Source organism: Plectropomus leopardus, chromosome 3 (genome assembly GCF_026936395.1).
Source record: "Plectropomus leopardus strain MGB_pleo_1.0 chromosome 3, ASM2693639v1, whole genome shotgun sequence".
Lineage (NCBI taxonomy): Eukaryota > Metazoa > Chordata > Actinopteri > Perciformes > Serranidae > Plectropomus > Plectropomus leopardus.
The window spans coordinates 32,646,480-32,669,156 of NC_142178.1; the positions used below are offsets into that span (position 1 = coordinate 32,646,480).

The following is a 22,677-nucleotide window of genomic DNA, read 5'->3' on the forward strand; positions in this document are numbered from 1 at the left end:
TTGAAAGAGTTATAAACCCCAGGATGCATCTTTGTTTTGAAATCTTTACTATATTAGTAGATTGCATGTACCTTTATTGCTCTGTTTGAAGAGAAAACAGTATTTGTATAATGATTCTGCATCTCCATTTCAGTATAACATGGCATATAAAAATGTCACCACATTATGTGTGCGTGTGGGTTGCAGTTTCAAGCGTGATATCCCTCTCTGTCACAGTATGTTTTCAGTCCACTGTCACCATGAATGATGAACAATAAACAAGTTGGCTGTAAATGAAGTAAATTTACCAACGGGCATTTAGGCTGAATCACGTGTCCTCTTTAAAATGTGACAGTGTGTGTATGGATGAGCATCTCGCAGTCTCACGCTTTACTGCAGGGTTTTAGAGCAAAAGAACAAACAAAAATCCAGCCATGCATCCATCCCTGTGAGAGGATCCCTCAAGCTTTGTGTTTCCTGAGCCCTAAAATATTGGTTATGTAAAAGTGATCGTATGAATAAGTCAGAAGCAAAATGCTTTTGACCCACTCTCCTAGCTCCCACAGCCATTATGTCTACGTTGTCAAACAAACTGACAACAGCGCAGAGAGCGTTTAATATCTGGAATGCTTCGCCCCCTCTGTGCCACATGAGTTGTCTGTTTTTGTAAGATTACATGCAGGGAAGGCTGAGTGAGCATGGATGTTCCTTTTTTAACTACAGCACCCTGCTGTTTTAAGTTTGCATGTGACTGCCGATGTGTTCAGCCTGAGAGAGGCAGGGGAATCTATTACAACTTAATGGAATTTCAGTCTACAGTTTAACTTCAGGGATTAGATGAATTGCCATCAAGTGAGAACATGAGTAGTCTCTTTGCACATGAGAGATGTTAAAATGAAGGTTAACTTAATAGTTAGAGGCCTTTAAGAAGTATTTTACTGCTGGAAAAGTGGTCTTTTTAAAAACACTGGGCTGTCTAAGTAGGAGAAAGGAATAAATACTTTAGAATTTGGGGCTATATTACCAGAGAAAACTATAGAATTGATAATTATGGACATAGTCAAGTTTGGCATTTTGGTTGTTGTGTGGCAGGAGTGACCTTATTTGGACAAGAGGCTGGCGCTGTGGAGGAGCTAGGGGTGGATCTGACTCACAGACTGTGGCGACGACTCACATTCAGCCTGTCACTTGAGTGACTCTGCCCTTAATTAAGTGTAACTTTAGGCCTTAATAAAATGTAAACGGGTGAGTTATAAAAGAATTCACCCCTCGTGCAGCTGTCATTGGTGTTGAAATTAGCTACAGAGCTGTAAACATGCTCATTTCTACTTAAAAGTCTGGCATTTTTTTGGCATAAAATGGGGATCTATGGGGATGTGTTTTGAAGCAGGCCCCAAGTGGTCGTTCAATGAACTACAGTTTTTGGTACTGCAGCATTGGCTTAATTTTTCAGCCTCGGAGGTTGGAGAAAAAAGAAAAAATGGCTGTGACCTTCACTTTTGCAATATATTGGCTGATAAAAAATGATCTCGTATTACAGTCAAAAAGAAAGCTAAAATATGTGAAAACCTATTTTTGGTGAGAAACAGGCAATGCAGTAGTAGAATCTTGGTTTATATTTGATCTGCGCTGCTTAGTTTTACTGTAATTTTTTCTCAAATTTAACAATACAGGAAACAGCATGGCACCAATCCTTTGTTCACAAATTTTTATATTACAGCAGTGCAGCATAATTGCTTACATTTACTGTTTCATCTGAGTTTGGTCTGAGTTTTCAGAGAGAAAGAGAGAAAGAGACTGAGGGGCGGGTCTCTATTGATCCACTGCTATACTCTTTGTTTCCATGTGTACAATCTGTAGATCCAACAACAGTCATAAAGCCATCAAAAATGCACCAGATGACGTGAAACACAAATACAAAAATACATTGTTAAAGTAAAAGCTAAAGGGTGCCCAGTAGCTCAGTGGGTAGAACGGGAAACAAACGCTCAACATTTTAGGAAATGCACTTATTTTCTTTGTTTTTGAGAGTTAGATGAGACGATTAAAACTCTCATGCCTGACTCACAATGGACAGTTAAAAAAGCAGTAAACTTGAAGCAGAGCCAGAGACATTATCCCCTTCATTCAACACATTCTTCACATTACCCACAATGCAACTTGATTTGCTGTAGTCCAGTGAGGTTGGGCGTGTTATGCTAAGAGCGGCTAAAGCAGCCTCAAGTTGCTGGCCTAAAGCAGAGATGATTAGTGGGCTAAAGTTTTCTGCTGAGCTCACTTCTTTTAAACTCTACACCCCCAGATGTATTTTTTTTTTTATTGCATTTTTAAACTCAACTCAGTCACCAGAAAAAAAAAGTTGGCATGGTGCACATCTGCAAAAGAAGGATGCGTTTCAATTGCATGTTATTATATACCTTGACATTTCATATTTTAACAACACTGTGGTTAATGTGCGATAAAGTTTAGGCGCAAAAAACCATTTCATTAGATAAGGCAAGATTAGAATATATAGGATTTACTTTAATTGTTCCTGTAGGGAAATTTGCTTTGGACTCTCCTGCTACAGCAGCATAAAAAACATACATACACGTATACATTCATCAACAAAACACATACATCATATAAACCTATTAACATGGTTGAACACATTGCAGTGCAGCTATACAAGTATTTAACATTATTGCATGTCCCAAAAAATAAATATTGCACATGTGGAGCAATTCTGGTTTGGAAAAGATCGTGTTTTGTCTTAAAATACACGATTTACTACCACAATCCTGCAGGAAAGGCAGTGATGTCTCCATGAACAACAACCGCTTTTTGTGACACAATCCCCACTGCAAAAACAGCAACAGGTCACTACAACACACCCACGTTTGGAGTCTAAAAAGCTGCTGGAAAAACAAAAATGCAAACATTTTCTTCAGATGACTTAGCTATTAACCTTGTAGCCTTCAGCCCAAACAGAGACAGACTTAAGTGACATCATTCGTGGCAATTTATCAGATTTTAAACAGCAGCCTTTGGAGTGACAACAGGGGTAACACAACTTCCAAAGACCTGTAAACGAACTTTATCGTTTAAAATTGATGGAGATTTTTATTGGACTGTCTGTGTCTTTTAATCTCCATTCGACAGCTTCAGCTAAACCCCAGAAGCTGCGACTGAGGAATGGTGCCAAACACCATTGCATAGTACAAGGCCTGGTCAAGTCTCCGGGCCTCGAGGGAAAGACAAACACTCACAACAACATGGTGGGAGACACAGCAAAGTGCTATGTGCCTTCTCGGTGTATTACATCATTTAAATAATTCAAACCTAGATTTCAGGGTATCTTCGTCTTGATGGATGTTGCAGAATAATGCTCGACTGTGTTGCCTGTCACACCTGATTCATGTCAGGGTCCAGTTGTTTTTGTAGAGCAAATATGACCATTGATGGCTCTGATTTTTTTTTAAATTTGTCTTGTTAATTTTGGTTTGTTTAAAGACATGTATGTCCAACCTCCAAGCTAACGCTAAAACTTAAAAGTGAATCCAATTTCATATGAAAAGCATGCAAAAGAGTCAACCTGAAACAAGGTCAGGTTAATAAAGGGAAGCACTTCTTTGAGGACAGTGCTGGAGACATCTAAGCGTTCTCCCTAAAAGACAGGAGACTGTGCTTTCTTGGTGGTAGGTATAAAATAGCCTTTCGTGAATTATTCAAAGAGCCCGTCTGCTTTTACTTACAAGTATTTTAAAAGTAGGAACACTACACACAGTGTTCAAACCCTGTCTCTGGGGCAAAAGTTGAGCGTTGTGGCTGCTTTTGATTCAAAAACTCAACTTTGTTGTCGAAGACGTATCCTCCCCGTTTGGGATACACCGGGGTCTTCTGAGTTTGTGTCTCAGTCTTTAGTTGGAAAGGGCTCACACTTATTATCAAGCTCTACACCGACAATGAAAATCAGATGTCACAGAATACAAATGTAGGTGAGACAGGTTGTGTAAGATCATTTCCACAATGTTTTTTAAAAGGCAGCGTGAAGCGCATGCATACATTGGAAACTGTTTATGTTGTTAAGCACAGAGTGAGCTTCTCAGTGCTGTAGCTATCAATAAGGACACTGACATTATGTCTTGATATTGCTCTTTCTAGAAATTTGGGGATTTTAGCAGCCTGAGGACAGACTACTCACGATGGATTATTTTGTGCCGATTATGATATCCGTTTGCAATTTCAAATGTAGTTGTGTCAATAAAACATTACCTCCATAAAAGAATGCAATTTAGTGGTATTTGATATGACCGGCCAACCAAAATCACCCCCCAAATAACTGTTGGTTAACACATGGTTAGGTTTAGGCACAAAAACCACTTGGTTGCAGGTGGGAAAAGATCATGATTTGGCTTAAAATGTCAGGTTTTGGACTTCGGCAGCTTAGTGGATAGAGAGGGCGCCCCAGGTTCAGAGGCTGAGTCCTCGCCGCAGCGGTCGTGGGTTCGACTCCGGCCTCGGCTCTTTGCTGCATGTCGTCCCCTCTCTCTCCCCCTTTCACAGGTACACTCTGTCCTATCAATTAAAGCTGAAAAAAGCCCCCCAAAAATATCTTTAAAAAAAATGCCAGGTTTTGGGGGCACAATCCCCACCTTACCAAGCAGTGATGTCTTGGTTAAAAAAACAAACACTTTTCATGGAAAAACAGCGACAGGTCACTACAAAACACTCACATCTGTTGCCTTAAAAAAGGCTGAAAACACAGCAATGACCCATTAAATCCTGCTTTGTTGTTTGTTGGTCTCAGCTTTGCAGGTTTCTGGCCTCGCTGGCACACATCCCCGATCCCCTCCACCTCCACATGACGGTTCATATACTACGTCACTTTAGAAACGGTGATGTGATGCGTATGAAACGTGCCAGTGTCACTTATTCATGGTTTGCAGAAGCATACAACGCCAACATTTTCTTCTGGTGACTGGGCACGCATGTGCAGAAGGTTTTGAATAGCATTCAAAACCTCAATAGCATCATAGAGATATAAAAACAGTCATATCAATAGCCAGATTACATGTAGGCTAAAAAAAGTAAGAAAATGCCACTGCCTATTTTACAAGCTATAGTCAAAAATGTCTAAGAATGGCCCTAGCTAGCATGACACAACAAGATGTCTCTCTGGTAGAGGATTGGCTTCACTCTTTAAGATGGTGTTATGATCAAATCAGATTTAAGAGTAATGGAATCCAGTAGGCATCCTTGAACCCTTAACTGTTTATTTTAAGTAACTTAAGTACATACAAATTTAATGAATGGGAACATATCTTTCCAAAATAGAAGGCAGCAGTTAGTTCAGTCTGTTGGCTTGATGATTTAATGAACCACTGACTGCAAAGAAGCATCTGAATTAGAGCTCGTGCAGCATCTGATTAAAAGTTAATATCAAACTGGTGCCACCTTTAATGTGACCTGTGCATGATTATCTACATGCTACTGCTTTCAAGTTATCTCTCCTGCATATAATTAACTCATCTTCCATCTTAATGCGTGTGTGCCAGAGAGAGAGAGAGAGAGAGAGAGAGAGAGAGAGAGAGAGACTTCATCTCACGTCTTCATCTCTTTATCTGTATAAAAGATTAATGCATGATGGCAAAGTTGTGTGTCCATCAGCACCCTGGACAGCGTCTAATTTAAGTAAGTAAAGCTTTATTTATACAGCACTTTTTAAGATACACAGTCACAAAGCGCTACTCACAAACATACACACACCTAAAATAAATTAACCAAGGAATCAAGTTCAAAAATATTACAATATAGAGCACAGCACTATGAGAGACAAACTAAAACAAACAAGACATTTACCACAAAACAATTAAATATTAAGAAAAAAGAAATTTTGGAGCTCACTTGTGAGAGAGAGAGTGAAGAGCAGGAGAAGAGTGTTGACAGTCATCTCCTCTCCGCTTCACTGGACAAACTTCGATACTTTATTATATTGTCCTCCTTCAAAAAAAAGTGTTTTGAATGTGAAGAGCGGTAATAAACGGTGTTTATATCCTGTCGTGATGTAGAAATCCTTTGTTCCTTCAACTGAACTCCTTTCTCTTCTCTGCGCTGGTTGGCAAACACCTGCTCCGGTTGGTCGTCTTCTGCCGCAAAAAATAAACGAAATATGAAACTTCTCTAATACAGCAAAGAGGTTCTTTGTGGAAAATGTTTATTTGCCAAAGACAGCATGTTGGTCTTTTGTTTTATAGCCGAGTATTAAAGGAGCTGTGCTGCCCATTGCGCGACGCCGTCAGCCACAAATCAGCCGCGGTGAAATTTAAACTCGATCCAAAATCCAGCTGTCCAAATGGGTGTTGTTGTCTTTGTTGTTGTTGTCATCCAAAAGAAAATCCTCACCGAACTTTTTCTTCTCCTGTGGATGAAATTATCAGCGCTCACCTGCGTCAAGTTCGCTCTCCTCTGGATGAAGCGCGGACAAGTTCTGGTGCGCAAAGAAACTGGCGCAGCTGGAAAAAGTGCAGGGCGCGAAGAGAAGACTCTTGTGCATTTATCACCTCGGGGAAACTACTTGCAGTTTAAGTCCAAAAAAGAAGCCAGGGACGATTTTCCATGAAAGTCCGTGTTGCCCCGAGGTGAAGCCAGGAGGAGAAGCGGGAGGAGGAGGAGGAGGGGGGTCAGGGAGAGGAGGTGTGTGTGTGTGTGTGTGTGTGTGTGTGTGTGTGTGTGTGTGTGTGTGTGTGTGTGTGTGTGTGTGTGTGTGTGTGCTCCTTGAGGAGTGGAAAACATTAACGTCACGGCTTTAACTGATGTTCAGCTGCCTGTCTGCTCTGGATGGCCTCTGTTCTGCCAGTGGTGCTTTCATAGCCTACTTTTCATGGCACTAAGTGAACCAAAACTTGAACAATACAAACAGGAAAAAACGCACAAGAGACCATAACACGTGATTGTAATCGAAAATGTGTGAAACCATTTGTACTTGCAAATCTGCATGTGAGACAAGCACAAGTTATTTTAACCATTTAACCATTTTGGGAGTTTTTCCTTAGGTGATGTGAGGGTCTAAGGGTAGAGGGATGTTGTATGCTGTAAAGCCCTCTGAGGCAAACCATGTTTGGTGAAAATGGGCTTTATAAATAAAATTGAATGGACTTGAATTGACTTAAGCGCTGGAGTGACATAACTTTTCTTGTGCTTCTTTCGGACACCTCTCACAAGTGTTGAAACCTTTGAACCCTAACAAAACTGGTGTGGTTTCTTTAAAAAAATGGTGGGGAGCAATGACCAACTTGGTAAGAATTGTTCCATGAACTGCAAGAAACTAACAGATTTAGAAATTATTTTTAAAAACGCTAGGGAAAAATGTCAAGGGGAAAACTATATACAATGATCACAATTACATATTTAAAATTATGTTATAGAATTATTATACATTTTAAAGCACCCCCCTCCCTAAAAAAATAATTTTCAGATAATTTCATTGTATTTTTTACTAATCTCTTGCAATTTTTTGGGTCATTTCTTCTTTTGTTGCTCAGGGCCCTCTTCCCATGTTTTTGAAAGAAATCAAGCCAATATGCTGGGAGTTCAAAGCTGATTGTTTAGTCTGATTGTTTAGTTTACTCAAAGTGAGTTTAGTTTGAATATAAGCTTTTGATCACTGGAATATGGTTTGAAATAGCAGCAGACACCCGTAGAGAGCCAGCTGTGAGCAGATGTGCTCATAATGAGGGAGAAGAGGGTGTGAAAGAGGAGTGGGGAGAGGATTTCTCTCCACTGTTCTGCAGCAAAGTACTGACAATGAGTAAAAAAAAGCACAACATATACAATGTGCGATTAAGAAATGCAGGAAGAGTGGCTAAGGAAGAGCAACTGTCATGCTTGTAACAGTTCATGGGGATCCTAATCAATAAACCAGTTTTGTTGATCCCCAATAACAGTATCATGAGCTGCTCAGGTGTCACTGAGGAAGACAAGCCATACAGCACTGCTGCACAGCTTTGGTAGCATATCAGGGCAAATCTTTAGCATTAAAGACTGCCTAAAATAATTTGTGTAATCTGTTTCTTCCACATGCAAAAAAATGTTAAATTACATAATTATTTTTTCTTAAAATGACATATGCTCAGCGTGTTCTAGGTCTGCCCGGGGGCCTCAGTTGGATGTGCCAGAACACCTCTCACAGAGGGGGATCAGATGCACAAACCACCTCAACTGTCCCCTTTCGAGGGAGCAAAGGAGCAGTGGCTCTACTCCGAGCTCCCCCCGATATCTGAGCTCCTTAACCTTTTTCTAAGGCTGAGCCCAGATACCTTCTGGAGGAAACTCATTTCAGCAGCTCGTCCGGCCTAGGATCACCCCAGGAACCCCATGGGAGGAGCTGGAAAGTGTTTGGAAAAAGGACATCTGGAGAGCTTTGCTCTGCCTGCTGACCCCACGACCTGGCCCCGGATAAGCGGATGAAAATGCATAAATGGATACATGAATGCATGAATGCATGGATGGATGGATGGATGCATGGATACATGGGTGCATGGGTGGATGGATGGATGCATGGATACATGGGTGCATGGGTGGATGGACATAATCATTTGGGGTGCTAATCACCTGAGGCCCAGTGATACCATAATATCACGACACTAAAGTAACAATATAATATTCTTGGTGTTTTAAACGTTTTGTGACATACTGAGTACTAGGATAGTATACTGTATATTGGGATTATTAACTTTATAGTTCAACTGCTATGTCCCCAAAAGAGAACTTTGTCAACATCTGTTTATTTAATAAGATTACGTTTTCGGTCTGTTCATCTCACTTCAGTCATTTTATTGCAGTAAACTATGTCACACTGTAAAATCTGACAAGCTGATTTTACTTTTTAAAAGATCTATGAAACGGATTGCCTTGAAGAGTGTAACTAAATGTAACTGTTAGACTTAATTTATGTTCACATATTATCTAATTGTTAAGATTACTTAAATGTAATTATATTGAAATAAATTTTGTGAAGTTGTTGCAACTTAAATATAACATGTTCAGTTAAATCAATCCCTCCAAGTTGAAGCAACTTCAGTAAACCAAGTTTTTATATCTGCATTCTGCTAGTTGCAAACTAGTCAGTCATATTTGTATTTTCTTAAACATGTCAACAAAACAGACCTCTGAGGTCTACTTCATCGTTGGTAAAATCCTCTTTTTCATGATCAAGTTAAGTCAGACAAACTAACTTTACTGAAGTTGCTAACACTTAGAAAGAACAAGGTAATTTCATCAAGGCAATCAGTTTCCAAGATTATTTTATGTAGGACTAACTTGTCAGATTTTACTGTGCAAGTGGACTGAAACAGCAATTTATTTTATTATTTTACGATAAAAATGATTCTTGGCATCCATCTATCAATACAATATTGCCAAAATATCTTGATACAAAATGTTTCCCTCTAACTCTTATACTTATTCTTCCTTAGTGAACATCCAGAATCTAAGAATATTCAACTACATATTTCATTGGTACATTTCATACATAGCATAGCACTGCTTCTAAATTGACATTTTATGAGCTGATTACGTCATCTGGAGGTGGAGGGGATGGTGGATGGCATGTCACCTTGGCAGGACATCTTCCAAGCTGTAGGCCAGTGCAGACCACTGTTCGATACCAACAAATAATATAAGCATTGGCTGTTTTGGGGTTTTTTTGGCTAACCTTTGCAGCATTTCCACTGGTGTTTGTGGCACTGAACCTAGGTGATATTAGCGGCACTTTGCAGCATTTCCCAGCAGCATTTGAGCCACCAAGCCTGGGTGTTTTGAGCCAAACTTAATCTTTTTCTTCCCATAACAAAGTGGATTTATGGATTTATGCCTAAACTGTAAATGCCTGCAAAACAACATTGTTGAGAAACACAATGTTTCAATGTATCTGCTAAAAATATGTACAAATGTAACATATCCATTGTTTGCAGAAACGTACAATACAAACATTTTTTTGGGAGACTGTATTAAACCTCTGAAGCCTGGAGGGACATCACTTTTCTTGTGCTGCTTTCAGACGCCTTTTAAGTATTTAAGCCTTTAAACCTTGAGCAAATTTGTGCGATTTCTTTCAAAAACACGGAGAAAAAGACAATAAGCAACTTGTTGATTAATGTTTTACGAATTGCAAGTAACTGGTGTAATTAGAAAATTATTTTTAAAAATCTAGGAGAAACATCTTGGGAAAAAGAAAAAAGCTAAGGAAAAACTCATTGCCTTCTTCCAATGTATTTGACAGCAATGAAGCCAATTTACTCAGGTTTCAAAGGGTTAAAAGATAGGATCTAATGTCTGCGGTACATATTACTATCCTGCATCATCTACCTCTGAGCTGCTATACAGAATACTCAGTTATGCTGCATGTGTGTTTGTGTGTGTGTGTGTGGGCATGCCTTTATACTCACGCCAAGTGTATTTTTAACAGTTGGATCGGTGCACATGGCTATGATTTTCCATCACACTAAGAGGAGAGTCATGTCGCGGGCCACTCTGCTGCAGAAGTCGCAGTGAAAAGAGAGAAAGGCTCGGTGTGAATGCAATAAAGAGGAGAGGACATGAACAAGACGCACCTTTTTAAGATATTTCTGCTTGTCGCTCATAAATAACCCATTGCAGATTCAGCAGCTGACAGACGCAAGCGTGGATTTCTTTTGGCGAGGGGGGATTGAGAGGTTTGTTTTTGTTTTATGAGATATGATAAAACATGCAGTTCATAAGCAGAATACACTTCTTTTGCATGCTGTCACACACAATCTCCTAATGCACGTGCACTCACATAATCTCCTGAAAACAGAAATAATGATGTCACAACAAAGACGGATAAGAGATTTACTCTTGTGCCATTGTTGATGGGTTTAGCATGTGCATAAATGAATCACAGTCCAGGCCATATAACTAACATATTACTCCTTCACACGGCCCAGTGGACATTTCAATCTGCCATAATGGAAGTGTGTTTCTGCTTCAGTCAAGTTAACTGGCATGAGTGCGCCACAGCTTACAGCAATCCACAACACTCCCCGACTCTACGGCTCCATCACTACCTTTCTCTCTCAGCTGCAGGCTGCTGAATAACAGTGCCAAGATGACACCTGACACATTTGTATATTTACAATCTGGTCACACTGTGTTTGGTGAGACCAGTGTATCAACTTATCACACAGAGGAGGAGTTCCTCTGTTAGAGCTCTGTGCTTGTTGGTTTTAAATCTTTATTTATCCAGATAAGGTCTGCTGAGTATGCATGTTGGAAGGATTGCTGAGGCTGCAGCAAACAGCCTCCAGTCCCATTCATAAACACACACACACACACACACACACACACACACACTTACACCTGAGTGAGTGTGCTCATGCCAGCCATGGGGTAGCCCCTCTCCAGTAGCTCCCTGTGGCTTGGACAAAAAATATTATGGAAATGAACATTTTTATTAATATATCTATTTATTTCTTTACTTTTTACATTCTGATTTGATTTGATTTTTTTACTTTAAGCATTGCTGTAGGTCTAAAGTGATTCAAGGATGGCTGTTGTCATTAAATTTAAAATTCTGACAGTGTCAGAAATTTGTAATGATCATCCCACTGTGTGACTGCTGTTACGACCTACGTCTACTAACCAACCCACAGAAATGCAGCATGAAATGATGCACTGATCAACACAACACTGCTGAATGCCAGTAGATGCTAATACTTAGTTTAAGCTCTTGTTGCAAAATTGGCATGCGAAGTTGGCCTCTTTTCCCTAGCCACGAAAGCCTCTACATTCTCTTCCTCCTCTTCTTCATACTTTTTTTGACACATAAATGCCACAATAGAAAGGGCTTGATTTGTTTGTTTACAATTTGCTTTTAACCACTAAAGCAGCATTCATGGATGACACACAATGACAACGTTTTGTTCTTGCATATTGACATCATGGACGTAGGTTATAGCCTGCGATTCAGTAGGTGATGTCATCGTACAGTATGCATACATCAAACTTGATGTCGTACCCAAGTTTATTAAGATCCATGTTGCACAGTGTAGCTTGCACTAAACTTATAAGATTGCAAATAATCTCACAGTCTGCAGGAGGCTTTAAAGGGATACTTAAGGTCTAAAGGGTCTGTGTCACACTTTGTTTTAAAATTAAGGGATGGGCCAGTGAGAGATTTTTTGTGTATATGGTCAAAATTAAAGCAGCAGAGATTGAGATATCCTGATTTTTGGTCCCTGTAAAGCTCACACTTCCCCAAATGCAAAGAAATGCTGATTTTTTAGCCTCCTAGCCCAAGCTAAGATAAAAAAAAAAAAACCTCACTATGCCCCCATTTACACCTGACATGTCATCAGTGTCACCATATAGTACATGGATGATGACATCCAATCCATGGGTCTCTGTATTCAGACCTGAGTATTAAAATGTGATCAGATCAGATGTAAAAATGCAAATTAGTCAGATTGCCTTAGTTTTTCCTTATGCAGCTAAGATGTCCAGTCAAATTACAACATCAAGTGTTATTTTCTCCTAATAACCAGTAAACTGACCTTTCTAGTGAAGTGCCTAAAAAGGTCAAAAGATCTCACTTCTTGTGCAGAGTTCCCACAGATCAAGGCACTTTAGATTTAAGACTTTTCAAGACTTTAATGCCACTTGGAATGAAATTAAAGACTAATTTTATGATGAATGAAAAAAAGGAAAAAAAATGGGGGTTGTAGAACAATTTTGCTCAAATGTGCTTTGTAATTTAAAACGTGAATTGTGTTGGTTCTGCTACCCTGAGTTGCCTGATGTAAATGAGAGAGGCATTTGGTAAATTATTTTAAAAAGAAAAAGATGTTAGCGATATACAGATATATATGTCACCAATTATTTTGAGATTTTGAAAAGAAAAAAAAAAGATTCACAGAATCCTACTTTTAAGACTTCTAAAATACATTAGGCCTTATTTTTAGATTAATGAATTCAGTGCCTTTTAAGACTTTCTAAGGACCCTGTTGCTCATCTTTTCCACAACAAGGTTGTGTTCAGATAAGAGGAAGTGGGTAGGGAATGGGCAGCAGAGCAGCAGATGAATATGCAGCCCTTTAGGAGGAGCATGAGGATAGAAATAGAAGGAGGAAGGGAACAACCAAGGGTGGGCATCAAAGCATGAAATATCACAGTGAGCCAGTAGAAAGACTCATCGGAGTCATATGGGGTCACAGTCGGACTGGCCAGCTGGAGCACCGGGAGTTTTCCCGGTGGGCCGCTTGACAAATGAGCCAATGCAACGCAAAATATACACAAAAATAATAACCAGGTGCTGTTTGGGTGACTGGCCCAGACAAATGGGCTGCCGGCTCACTGCAGTTGGTTGTTATACCTGCCAGCCTCTCTCGCCCAGCCAATTACTTTTGGTCAAGTCCTCACGGGTCCCACCCCCTCATCATTTCTCTCAAGAGGTGACATTTGGAGAAATCAGGGAATGTGGAGCAAGATGTTCCAGCAAAGATAAAAAAAAACAAAAAGGTGGTGCTGAAAATCTGAGAGATAAGAGATCATCTGAGGCTGATGCAGCCAAATGTTTTAAAATAACTAATTATTTATTTAGCTCTGTTGCCAGTAAAACCTCACAGTCTAGTGAGTCTGAGGGCACCAACAGCAGAAAGGAGGGAGAGGAGGTAGAGCAGAGCATGGCTCAGTGAGCCCAGTGACACCAGTTTAACTACGTTCTGCAGCTCAAGCAGTAAGACAGAAGACAGCAGGGGTAAGATAAGCGAGGTTTGGGTTTGGCTAGCTGGCTGTTTAGTTATGCCAGGTGCATTTAATTGAAACATGTTCAACTCAAATGTCTTTTTCCTGAACTGATCAATCACAGCCTGGATGATAAACTCTGAATGGTTATAATTAGTGACAATTTAGAACTCATCACTGAACAACAAAAACTCAAAAAAAAAAAAAAAGAATATTGGTTATGCATTTCAGAAAGGTCTAGTACTGATTGATATCTAGTGGCGAGATTGCAGACTGCAACCAACTGAAACTTCTTTCATGTGCCAAGCATGAACAAGAACTACGGTGGCTGACATGAAAGCATGAACAACGACAGCAGTACGTGTAGATGTAACTCCTCAGAGCCTTGATACTTTTTTTCATTTTTCATTTTTTTAAAACTGTGCTGTAAAAATTACTAATAAATCTATTATAGACTTCTGTAGAACAACATGATGGACTCTGTGGAAGAGAAACTGCTCTATATATAGAAAAACAACACGTCCTCATCCCAAGTTGTCACATGTTGCCACTTTGTGGTGGATGTCCACGTCTACATATTATGTTTTAGGTATCCTTCAGCCTCTGCTGTTTACGTTCAAGGATGGCGCTAAATTGATGCCAACAAATGCACATGGTGGGATGACACCGCACATGGTTATGTTTAGACAACACAAGCACATGGAAATTAACCGTGGAACATCAACAAACATCTGTCAGCATATAATAAAACCGGGAACAGTTCTGTCCGTCTGCATTCTTCTCACCTGACACCATCCAGTGGCATTTCATGATCAGGCAAAAATTTGCTTTTGGCGTCACCATCTTACACCAAAAGCACCGTCAAAGCTGCAGTATTTTAGTTCAGAATGAGAACAGGCTGAGATAAATGTCTCAAGTAACGAAAACATGATTCTCAGTTTCAGGTGATTATGCACTAATGAAAACATAGCAATGAATATTATATACAATTTCTACCAATATATCATCCGAAAGTCCGAAATCCACAAACCAGACTATTAAACTGCTGCATCACCCAACTGAAATTATTATTACACAAGTGGTATATAATATATTATTATATGAAATGATATGAATATACTAAAAATTGATGGATGGTCTGTGTCAAAGAGTCCAGGGCCATTTTTCAATCGCAGTACGTCCCTCTATCAGGGAATGTTTTAAGTTACCAGAAGTAACAGCAAAGCTGTGGATAACAGTTTTCCGAAATCACAGAAAGATCTGTAAAAGAAGCCACTGTGGGTTCATGAGCAGTAATGTACGAGGTTGTGTGCAGGGCAGAGTTTTCCACAGAGCAGAGTCACTCCGTCTTCTTGAGAGTGGATAAGAGCTGGAGGTGTACAAGACATGTACAGCTCAGCCCGAGGGCTTGAGGCTGGGAGAGTAGAGGAGATCTGAGTGTCATTGGCACAGTAATGGGAGGTGAGGGATGTTGTGATAAAATAAACTGGAGAGAGAAGCAAATAGAGACTCAAGGACTGAAGCCCGCAGAGAGGCACTGCTCCCTTTCACCTATCTGATGAATGTATTTGTACAGATCAAACACAAAACATCTGACCCAACAGCACCAGCTCACTTGACCCTATAATCTTATGTCATTTGTCAATACAAACTTGGTAATCTGGGTACTATATTTATGGCACAGTTGCTTGGTTCAGTGGCAAATTGGTGAGTGTGAAGAAAAAGTCACTGGTGTCCTGCAAAATATAAAACATATATCCAATTTCCTGTATTTCAAATCATTACGCAAGAACCTCAACTCTAAACACAAGGGGACAAAGCTATAAATGGGGAAAATATTCCTTAAAAATAGCAAAATTATCTGCCAACAGAACAGTAAAAACTCTCTGAACAAGATTTTTTGTAACAGGTGAAAATATCATATCCCAAAGAACAACAGATATCTGAAAACTAGTGTGGCCAGACTAAAAGCAAGCACATCTGTCTGGATACAAGATCTAAGTTGTTTTCTCAATATGAAGAAAAATCTAGCAAATTCTAGAGCCATTGCCTTAGAATAAGGCTATAAGTTTGGAAATTTTTAAAAACCGGCATTGCTACACTACAAAAAAATGCTGCAAAAAGACAAAACATCTTACAGCAAGTCATAAACTTGCCAGCCAAAAAACAAGCACATACTGTCTTGGTTAAAGATATTTCATTTTACTTAGACTTCAGTTTTTGTAGCATGTTTAAGTTAAAAATAACTAAAATATGGCAAATGCTTGTACCTTGATGCAAGTATTATATTAACCAGGTGGAGTTTATTTTGCAGTAATACATATTGTCCAGGGGGAAAAGCGCTGACACAGACAAGCAGGCAAAGTCACACAGTCACACACACAAATACACAGAGGGTAACAGGTGTAATATGTCACAGTCATCAAAGCCCCCTGAGCTTTTATCCTGCATTTAGTCCTCCTTCTGTGCTCTTATATCATCACATTAGCTTATAATTTTTATTTTTTTTCGTGAGCACATGTGCATTCATACGTGAGTAAATGTCTGCAGCCTGTTATGGGAGTGTAATTATTATCATTATCTCCCCAGGCATAAGTCTGGAGGGGATCGTGCGTCTGGTTGTGTGTTTGCGTGTGTGAGTATCTGTCTGTCCACAGCTCATCTAGCAAACTAAAATCTTTGGTGCATATTTATGACTGTATGCTCTAGGACCTCTTGTGGTTGCTGTAATTTACAACAGTTGGAAAAACCTGTTTTATTAATACTTTTATTGTAACAGACTACTGATGCCTCCTAACCGTTCAGTAAGGGAAACAGGATTTCCAAAATTGTCTTGGCTAAAAACAGCTAGCCTTGTTGGCCACATTTTGGCCTTTTGTCATGTCTCAAAAACTGACATCCAGAGAAAAGTTTGTTTTCATTTTGAACCATTTTGGCCTATCTTAATTGTTTTTATTGTTACTAACTACTTCGGTGTGCTGTAGCCTAAAGTTTACTCAGTTAAAAGTCAAAAGTCCAGTAAATAGATCCAAAAAATCTAAAAGACCACATGAATCAAAGATCAAATGGTTTTTAAAGGTGTAAAGGTACATCCTTCCTCGTTATTACATCATATCTATATTTCTCATACAATGCCTGTTATCAGGAAAACTCAATCTGCCCTGTGCAACACACCAATGTGGCTCCATCAAAAATAGGCATGGCACATATTTTTATTATCCTCTACGATGCTTCTGGGATGCACTGCAGTGTCTAGAAAGGCTGCGATCAGTCTGGGCAGCCCACTGGTGGAGATCTGCACTCCACTTAGTGACTTTTTTAGTTTTAGGTTTTTTTTGGCACAAGTCCTTGCTACAGTTTCATAGCAGGAAAATAATTTTCTTTATAATAGTTTAACACATACATATAAAAGGAGAAAAATACTACAAATAAATTAGTAATAAACAGATGTTAGAGATATACAGAGATATAAGCAAGGCAATATGTTGTTCACCCTATATTTGTAACTATATGTTATGTTATAGAAACTTTAGATTTTGATCTGCACATTTCACAGGTTTCCAGTTCACTAAACACAGTTTAAAGGGTTTTTTTTTAAAGTATAAAAATGTATATGTGCTGTTATGTTGTCGTACAAAATAATAGGAGGAACTGCCAAATCAAATACTGCAATCTATTGTCAAGAAAAACTTCTACAAAGTATATTTAACATTATGTATGTTGCTCGGTTTAAACAAATTTTTACTGTAGTTTAAATAACAGATATCTCTTAGCTCAGAGTCCTCAAGTTACTGATTGGACCTTTAACAGATGATGTTTAAGACCAACCTGTAATTCCATCTATTAAATGAAAGAGGATCTTGTCTCAGTGATTACTGAACATGACTGGATTGTCAATAAGATTAAAATCTTCACCTGGGTTTATGCACAATGCAGGTAAGATCACAACCCAGGACATTCAAGCAGCTGTAAATTCACCTCAGGTTGCAATGGAGGGGGCGTCTCTGAAAGGCAGCCCTTAAAATTGATCTATTTTCTTTATTGGCACGATATTTCAGTGTAGCTGATTACATTTACTGATGTTTTGGAAGTGTTTTACTCAGATTAGGCGGATTAGCTGGCTCTTAGTGCAACATCTGCCACTTTGCTGATACATTGTGACAGCAGCTTGGATCGGATTCAAACAATCAGTCAAACGTTTCTTTCAAAACAATTTCAGTCAAACATCAGACACTCAGTTTAAGCTTTCACAGCATGAGCATGAACATGAGCTTCTGTGGCACAAACCAGGTGAACATTTACTCAAATTTTCCTATAGATGAAGGTTAAATCAACAGTTTAGAATTTCTCTTTTATTACCTGTTGTATGGTTGAAATACAGCTTCTGAAAAAACTAAAGCTAATTAGTTAAATCCATCCCAATAAAAAAGTTAAGACTACAGAACTGTATGCATGTATATTATGTGGTCATGCATATAATGCATCACCACTAGATGGCAATAGTAACCTAATGACGGGGTCCTATTAACGTTACAGCTCTACATTGTGAAGCCATATCGTTATTTTTAAGTCACAAACAAATGGACAGTGAGGCTTTGCATCCCATTTCTTCCTGTAACACTCCTATAGTGACGTATGTGGACATTAACGGCTTGGTGATCCTGCCGGGCGGCAAAAACAAGAAGCAGAGCCCCCATTAACTCACCATTCCTTCTCATTCTCTGTTTTGTGTAGATTATTACTATGCTGGGAAAAAGCATTGCACCTGCTTAACAGTGTGGTCATGAGGTTAACAGTACAAAACATATCTCATATAAACACATGGGGTTGATGGATTATCAGCCTGGCTAATTATTGGGGTCAATATTTGGCACTTTGCCAATTATCTATATCAGCTATTTATTTGAATGGCTGCCAATAAAATGAATTAATTAAAAACTGTAAAAGTGTCAGCACAGGAGGAACTTTTATTTTGTAAAAACTCAGGGAGCTATTTTTACTTTTTTTTATTTAAATTTTCACTTGATTGTAAAAAAAAAAAAAAAAGTTGAATGTTTCAGTTTTGATTAAACATTTGTTAAAGGCCTTTAAACAAAGTTTTGTGTGGGACTTTGTTATATTTCAAATTCTAAATATTGACAGAAAAATTTCGATGTTCTAACTGTGAATGCATATCGGTTAAAAATATCAGTTTAATTAACTACTAATAACCAGTATTGGCCCTTAAAAAACAATATCAGTGAATAATTCATTTTAATCTGACACTGCTTTAAGATCAGGTCATTCAGCAAGACTCATCTTAAATCTGTCATAAGCTGCAGCTCTTCATTAATTCATCAGTAAGTGTATGCATAAACTCCTTCGTAAGTACTTAGTGTAAATCTCAGTCTAACCCGGTTTAGTAAACTGTTGATTTATTAAATCATTTTGCACCATTAAATCTTGACAAAACTCTTACTTGGTAAAGCCATGAGCTGCATTCACAAGGTCCTCCAATGGTCCCATTTCCTGAGTTGATGAGTTGTTCCTCAGTCTTCAGTGTGAAGGCTTTCCAGTCAGAAGTGGAAACAACATGGAAAACAAAGAAAATGCGTTGTATTTTTGTTGCTCAGAGAATTTAACACTTTGAAACTTGTGCAAATTATCTTGATTTCTGTCAAAAACAGGGGAAGATGATACAGGTTCAGTTACAAAACAGATAGACAGATTAAAAAGTTAATTTAAAAGTATAAAAAAATAGTTTTCTGAACACTTCCCCTTATTTTTTTAATGATAATTAATCAAGAATAATTTTACTCCCTTTTTTTAACTAATTTTAAGGTCACTTTTCCAACTTTCTTGCATATTGTGAGAAATCTCTTTTCAAGTTGCCCCTTGTCTTTTTAACCGTGTTTTCAAAATAAGTCAAACCAGCTTGATCAAGTTTCAAAACTTTAAATGTATGTGAAAAGGCGTCTGAATGCAGCACGAGAAAACTGATGAACAAGCTGACAGCTGTCTGCACCACAGCTCCTACAACCGCAAACACACGACGTTTTAGGGCAAATAACATTTCTTACTTAACTAGGTCACTCTACGCGAACAGCAACTAACAACTGCAACCTAATACCACATTAGAAATCACATGTGAGAAGAACTGAAGTGCACGGATAGATGAACTGACCACAAAAAGTTACTTACCAAAAAGTAAATATGTACGTTCGTCCGCCATTTTTGTCAAAGTCGGCACGTTTGTGTACCCAAAATGTTCGCATAATTCCCGAGTTGTTGCTCCAACTGAAGGGGCGCGTTTACGTCCTTTTTTTTCCAGTCGGGACTCAATTTTTCCGAGTTTTCCTCCACCACATGAACGGCCTCTGAAGCTCTGCAGCTCATGCTAACCGGCTAATAAGGCTAATACCCGGTGAAGTAAAACGGTTGCCAGGAAACGTCTGAAACCCTGTCCAATCACAGGCAACCAATAATGTAAACAGGAAGTCGATATCAAACATGTTGTTTACTTATTTTTGTGAAATGTTTTTTCTAATTGAACTGAATAGTCAGTATTTCCAGTTAATTGGGTAATGACGTAATGTGTATATATTTAATGCTTAAATCTAAATAAGGGTCTATGTATATAGCTAGGTGTGTAAAAAGTAGTAAATATTATCAAAAATTATAATTATATTAAATATGTACATATAGCTGTGTATGTGTGTGACATTGTTAGGATTTCTATAAGGTTGTTATTGATAATGGTTTAATCATTGAATAAAGGTATAAGATAAAATGCATTTATACTTCTTCCTACTTTTTGCACACGTAAATTGAGGCATTATGTAGCTGTATTTATTATGTCTTTGTTTGTTTTCTTCTTGTTATTGATATGTTTTTAACTATTGGTTGTTTTGGTCATTTTTGTTTGTTTGGTTGGTTGTTTTTGTTTTTTGTATTTAACATGTTTGAAATAAAGACATCAGTTATCCTTAAGCGTCTGGTCAGATACAGGGGTCATTTATTAGCAAGCTACCATTAGCTTTGCCAGTTGGTTAAATTAGTTTGACAATTTTTTTGCCTGGCAGTTACTGGGTGTAATAAAAGAATAAGTTTACATGGTGCAACCTGTTTTAATTTAGTGATGTGTAAATTTGTAAATTAGTAAACATGTTTGTTATGACAAGATAAGTCTAAATTTTCAAAGAGATGGTGGAACCGGTTCCTTGGGCCCCAGGGCAGCTGCCCACTTTGCCTGGTTGGTAAATCAATCATGTGGAAATTGAGCAAAGACTTGAAGGCCACGTGATTAACAGTGAAATCCTTTTACTTTAACTGTGACCAAAATCACCAACACATTGATGCACACACCCAACTAAAGGTAAAAGAGCTCTAACAGTTACTCTGTCGCTGTGATTTGAAGCTTGCTGGCTGCATCCGACAAGCCTGTCTGTATTGCTCCAGAGGGTGAGGACAGTTCAAGTCCAAAGTGCGTGGTGAAAAAATGTGCCACTTAAACTCAAACGACACTCCATCTTCCTCAAGGACCATGCGATGAAGGCCAATTCTAAAATCCTCATCGCCTGTCCCTTTCCTTCACCTAAGCATCACGAATAGGGACCTTATAATAAGTCCCAAACTGAGAACAGTAGCAACCCTGAGCGACGGGGAACTGCACTGCAGCAACAATGTCTGCAGACCATCCTGCACAAGACAGGCAGGCAGTGTATGTGTTCATTTTGACTTGTATGTTGTGAGAGTACTCAGGATGAATAATAAAGCAAGCCTGGATTACAAGGATGGCTGTTTTGAACTTTTTTATTCATTATTTTGTTGTTTTAAGTAATGATATAAGTTGGCTTTTCATGCATATGAGGGATCCATATGATAACAATAGTTGAAGAAGGAAACACCTCCTGACCTTAGTGATAGTGATATGGTGGAGCATATTGATGACACACAGGGAGAAAAACACTTTAAGGAAAAAAAAGAATAGCAATCCTGAATGAATGAATACCTAAATTATGTAATATAGGAACGAAGTCCAGTTCCTTTAAGAGTGTGGGGGTTGTTTCTGGAAATATGGGACTCAGCTATGGGGCCACATTTAAACAGGGAGTGCTCGATCTTTGAAGAGAGCAGGTTGTATTCATGGTACTGCTTTTTTCCTCCTCCAGAGGGAGACATGTGTCCATATAACACTTTAGGACAAGCTGTATAACCAGCATTGTCATAGTTTTGTGTTCTTGCAGTTAGTTCACAATATCTGGCATACTCTATTTTGTTCGGAAAAAAAACGAAATGATAAAATAGATGCACCAATGTACACTGGAACCTTGAAATGCTTCTGCCAAGAAAAAAACAAAATGGTTTTCAAAAATATAACTCTTTGTGCCTCATCCCTCAAAATGTTTTCAGCTGCAAGGAGCTCCCTTATTTATCTTGTGCAATGTGCTGTGGTACAATGCACCAGCAACCCTAACATATCAAGTGTTCTTTTAATATGCATGCTTACGGTTTTAAATATAGCCTACTGAAAGTTCACTCCTCCTGTGTGACCACACTTCATACTCAAAACTTGCTTAGAATTATGCTGTTTTATAGATTGGGACAAAGATGTGCTCTGAACTGAAACACCTGTGGCCCTTTACATCAAATTCTAACTGCTTGTTCACTTAAACAGACTTAAAACTGTATGTTTCTCTAAAAAAGTAGTTAAGTAGTTTAAAAGTTTCCATTATAGTAGCTGCAGTCTCATCTGTAACCCATCCCTATGACTGTGATGGAAGTTAGCATTTGAAGCAGTTCAGTATACTTGCTGAAGTGGATGTTACTTTTTTGATTCTTGCAATTTCTGGGTTTTATCCACATGCACTTACTGTAAGTTGCTTTCAATAAAAGCATCAGCTAATTAAGTTTATATAGTACACAGTAATGTAACTGATGTAGAGGATTAGATAGTGTTAATTTAATGAGAAGATCGAC

General features: G+C 38.6%; 1 protein-coding gene across 4 annotated transcripts in view; it reads right to left on the reverse strand.

The window, feature by feature from the left end:
* Positions 1–20,137, reverse strand: part of chrnb5a (cholinergic receptor, nicotinic, beta 5a) — a 35,307-nt gene extending 15,170 nt beyond the window's left edge. The window contains exons 1-4 of one of the 4 annotated variants that reach the window (XM_088073536.1): positions 19,900–20,137; positions 19,178–19,266; positions 10,407–10,494; positions 5,866–6,107 (exon numbers count right to left, since the gene is read on the reverse strand). In XM_088073536.1, the coding sequence (XP_087929662.1) occupies positions 5,866–5,911 (46 nt within the window). In that variant the 5' untranslated portion in view covers positions 5,912–6,107; positions 10,407–10,494; positions 19,178–19,266; positions 19,900–20,137. Of the gene's footprint in view, positions 1–5,865; positions 6,700–10,406; positions 10,495–19,177; positions 19,267–19,899 lie in introns of those variants that run through there. The other 3 variants (XM_088073554.1, XM_088073547.1, XM_088073542.1) reach the window with 3 other exon arrangements.
* Between the last annotated feature and the right edge of the window lie 2,540 nt (positions 20,138–22,677).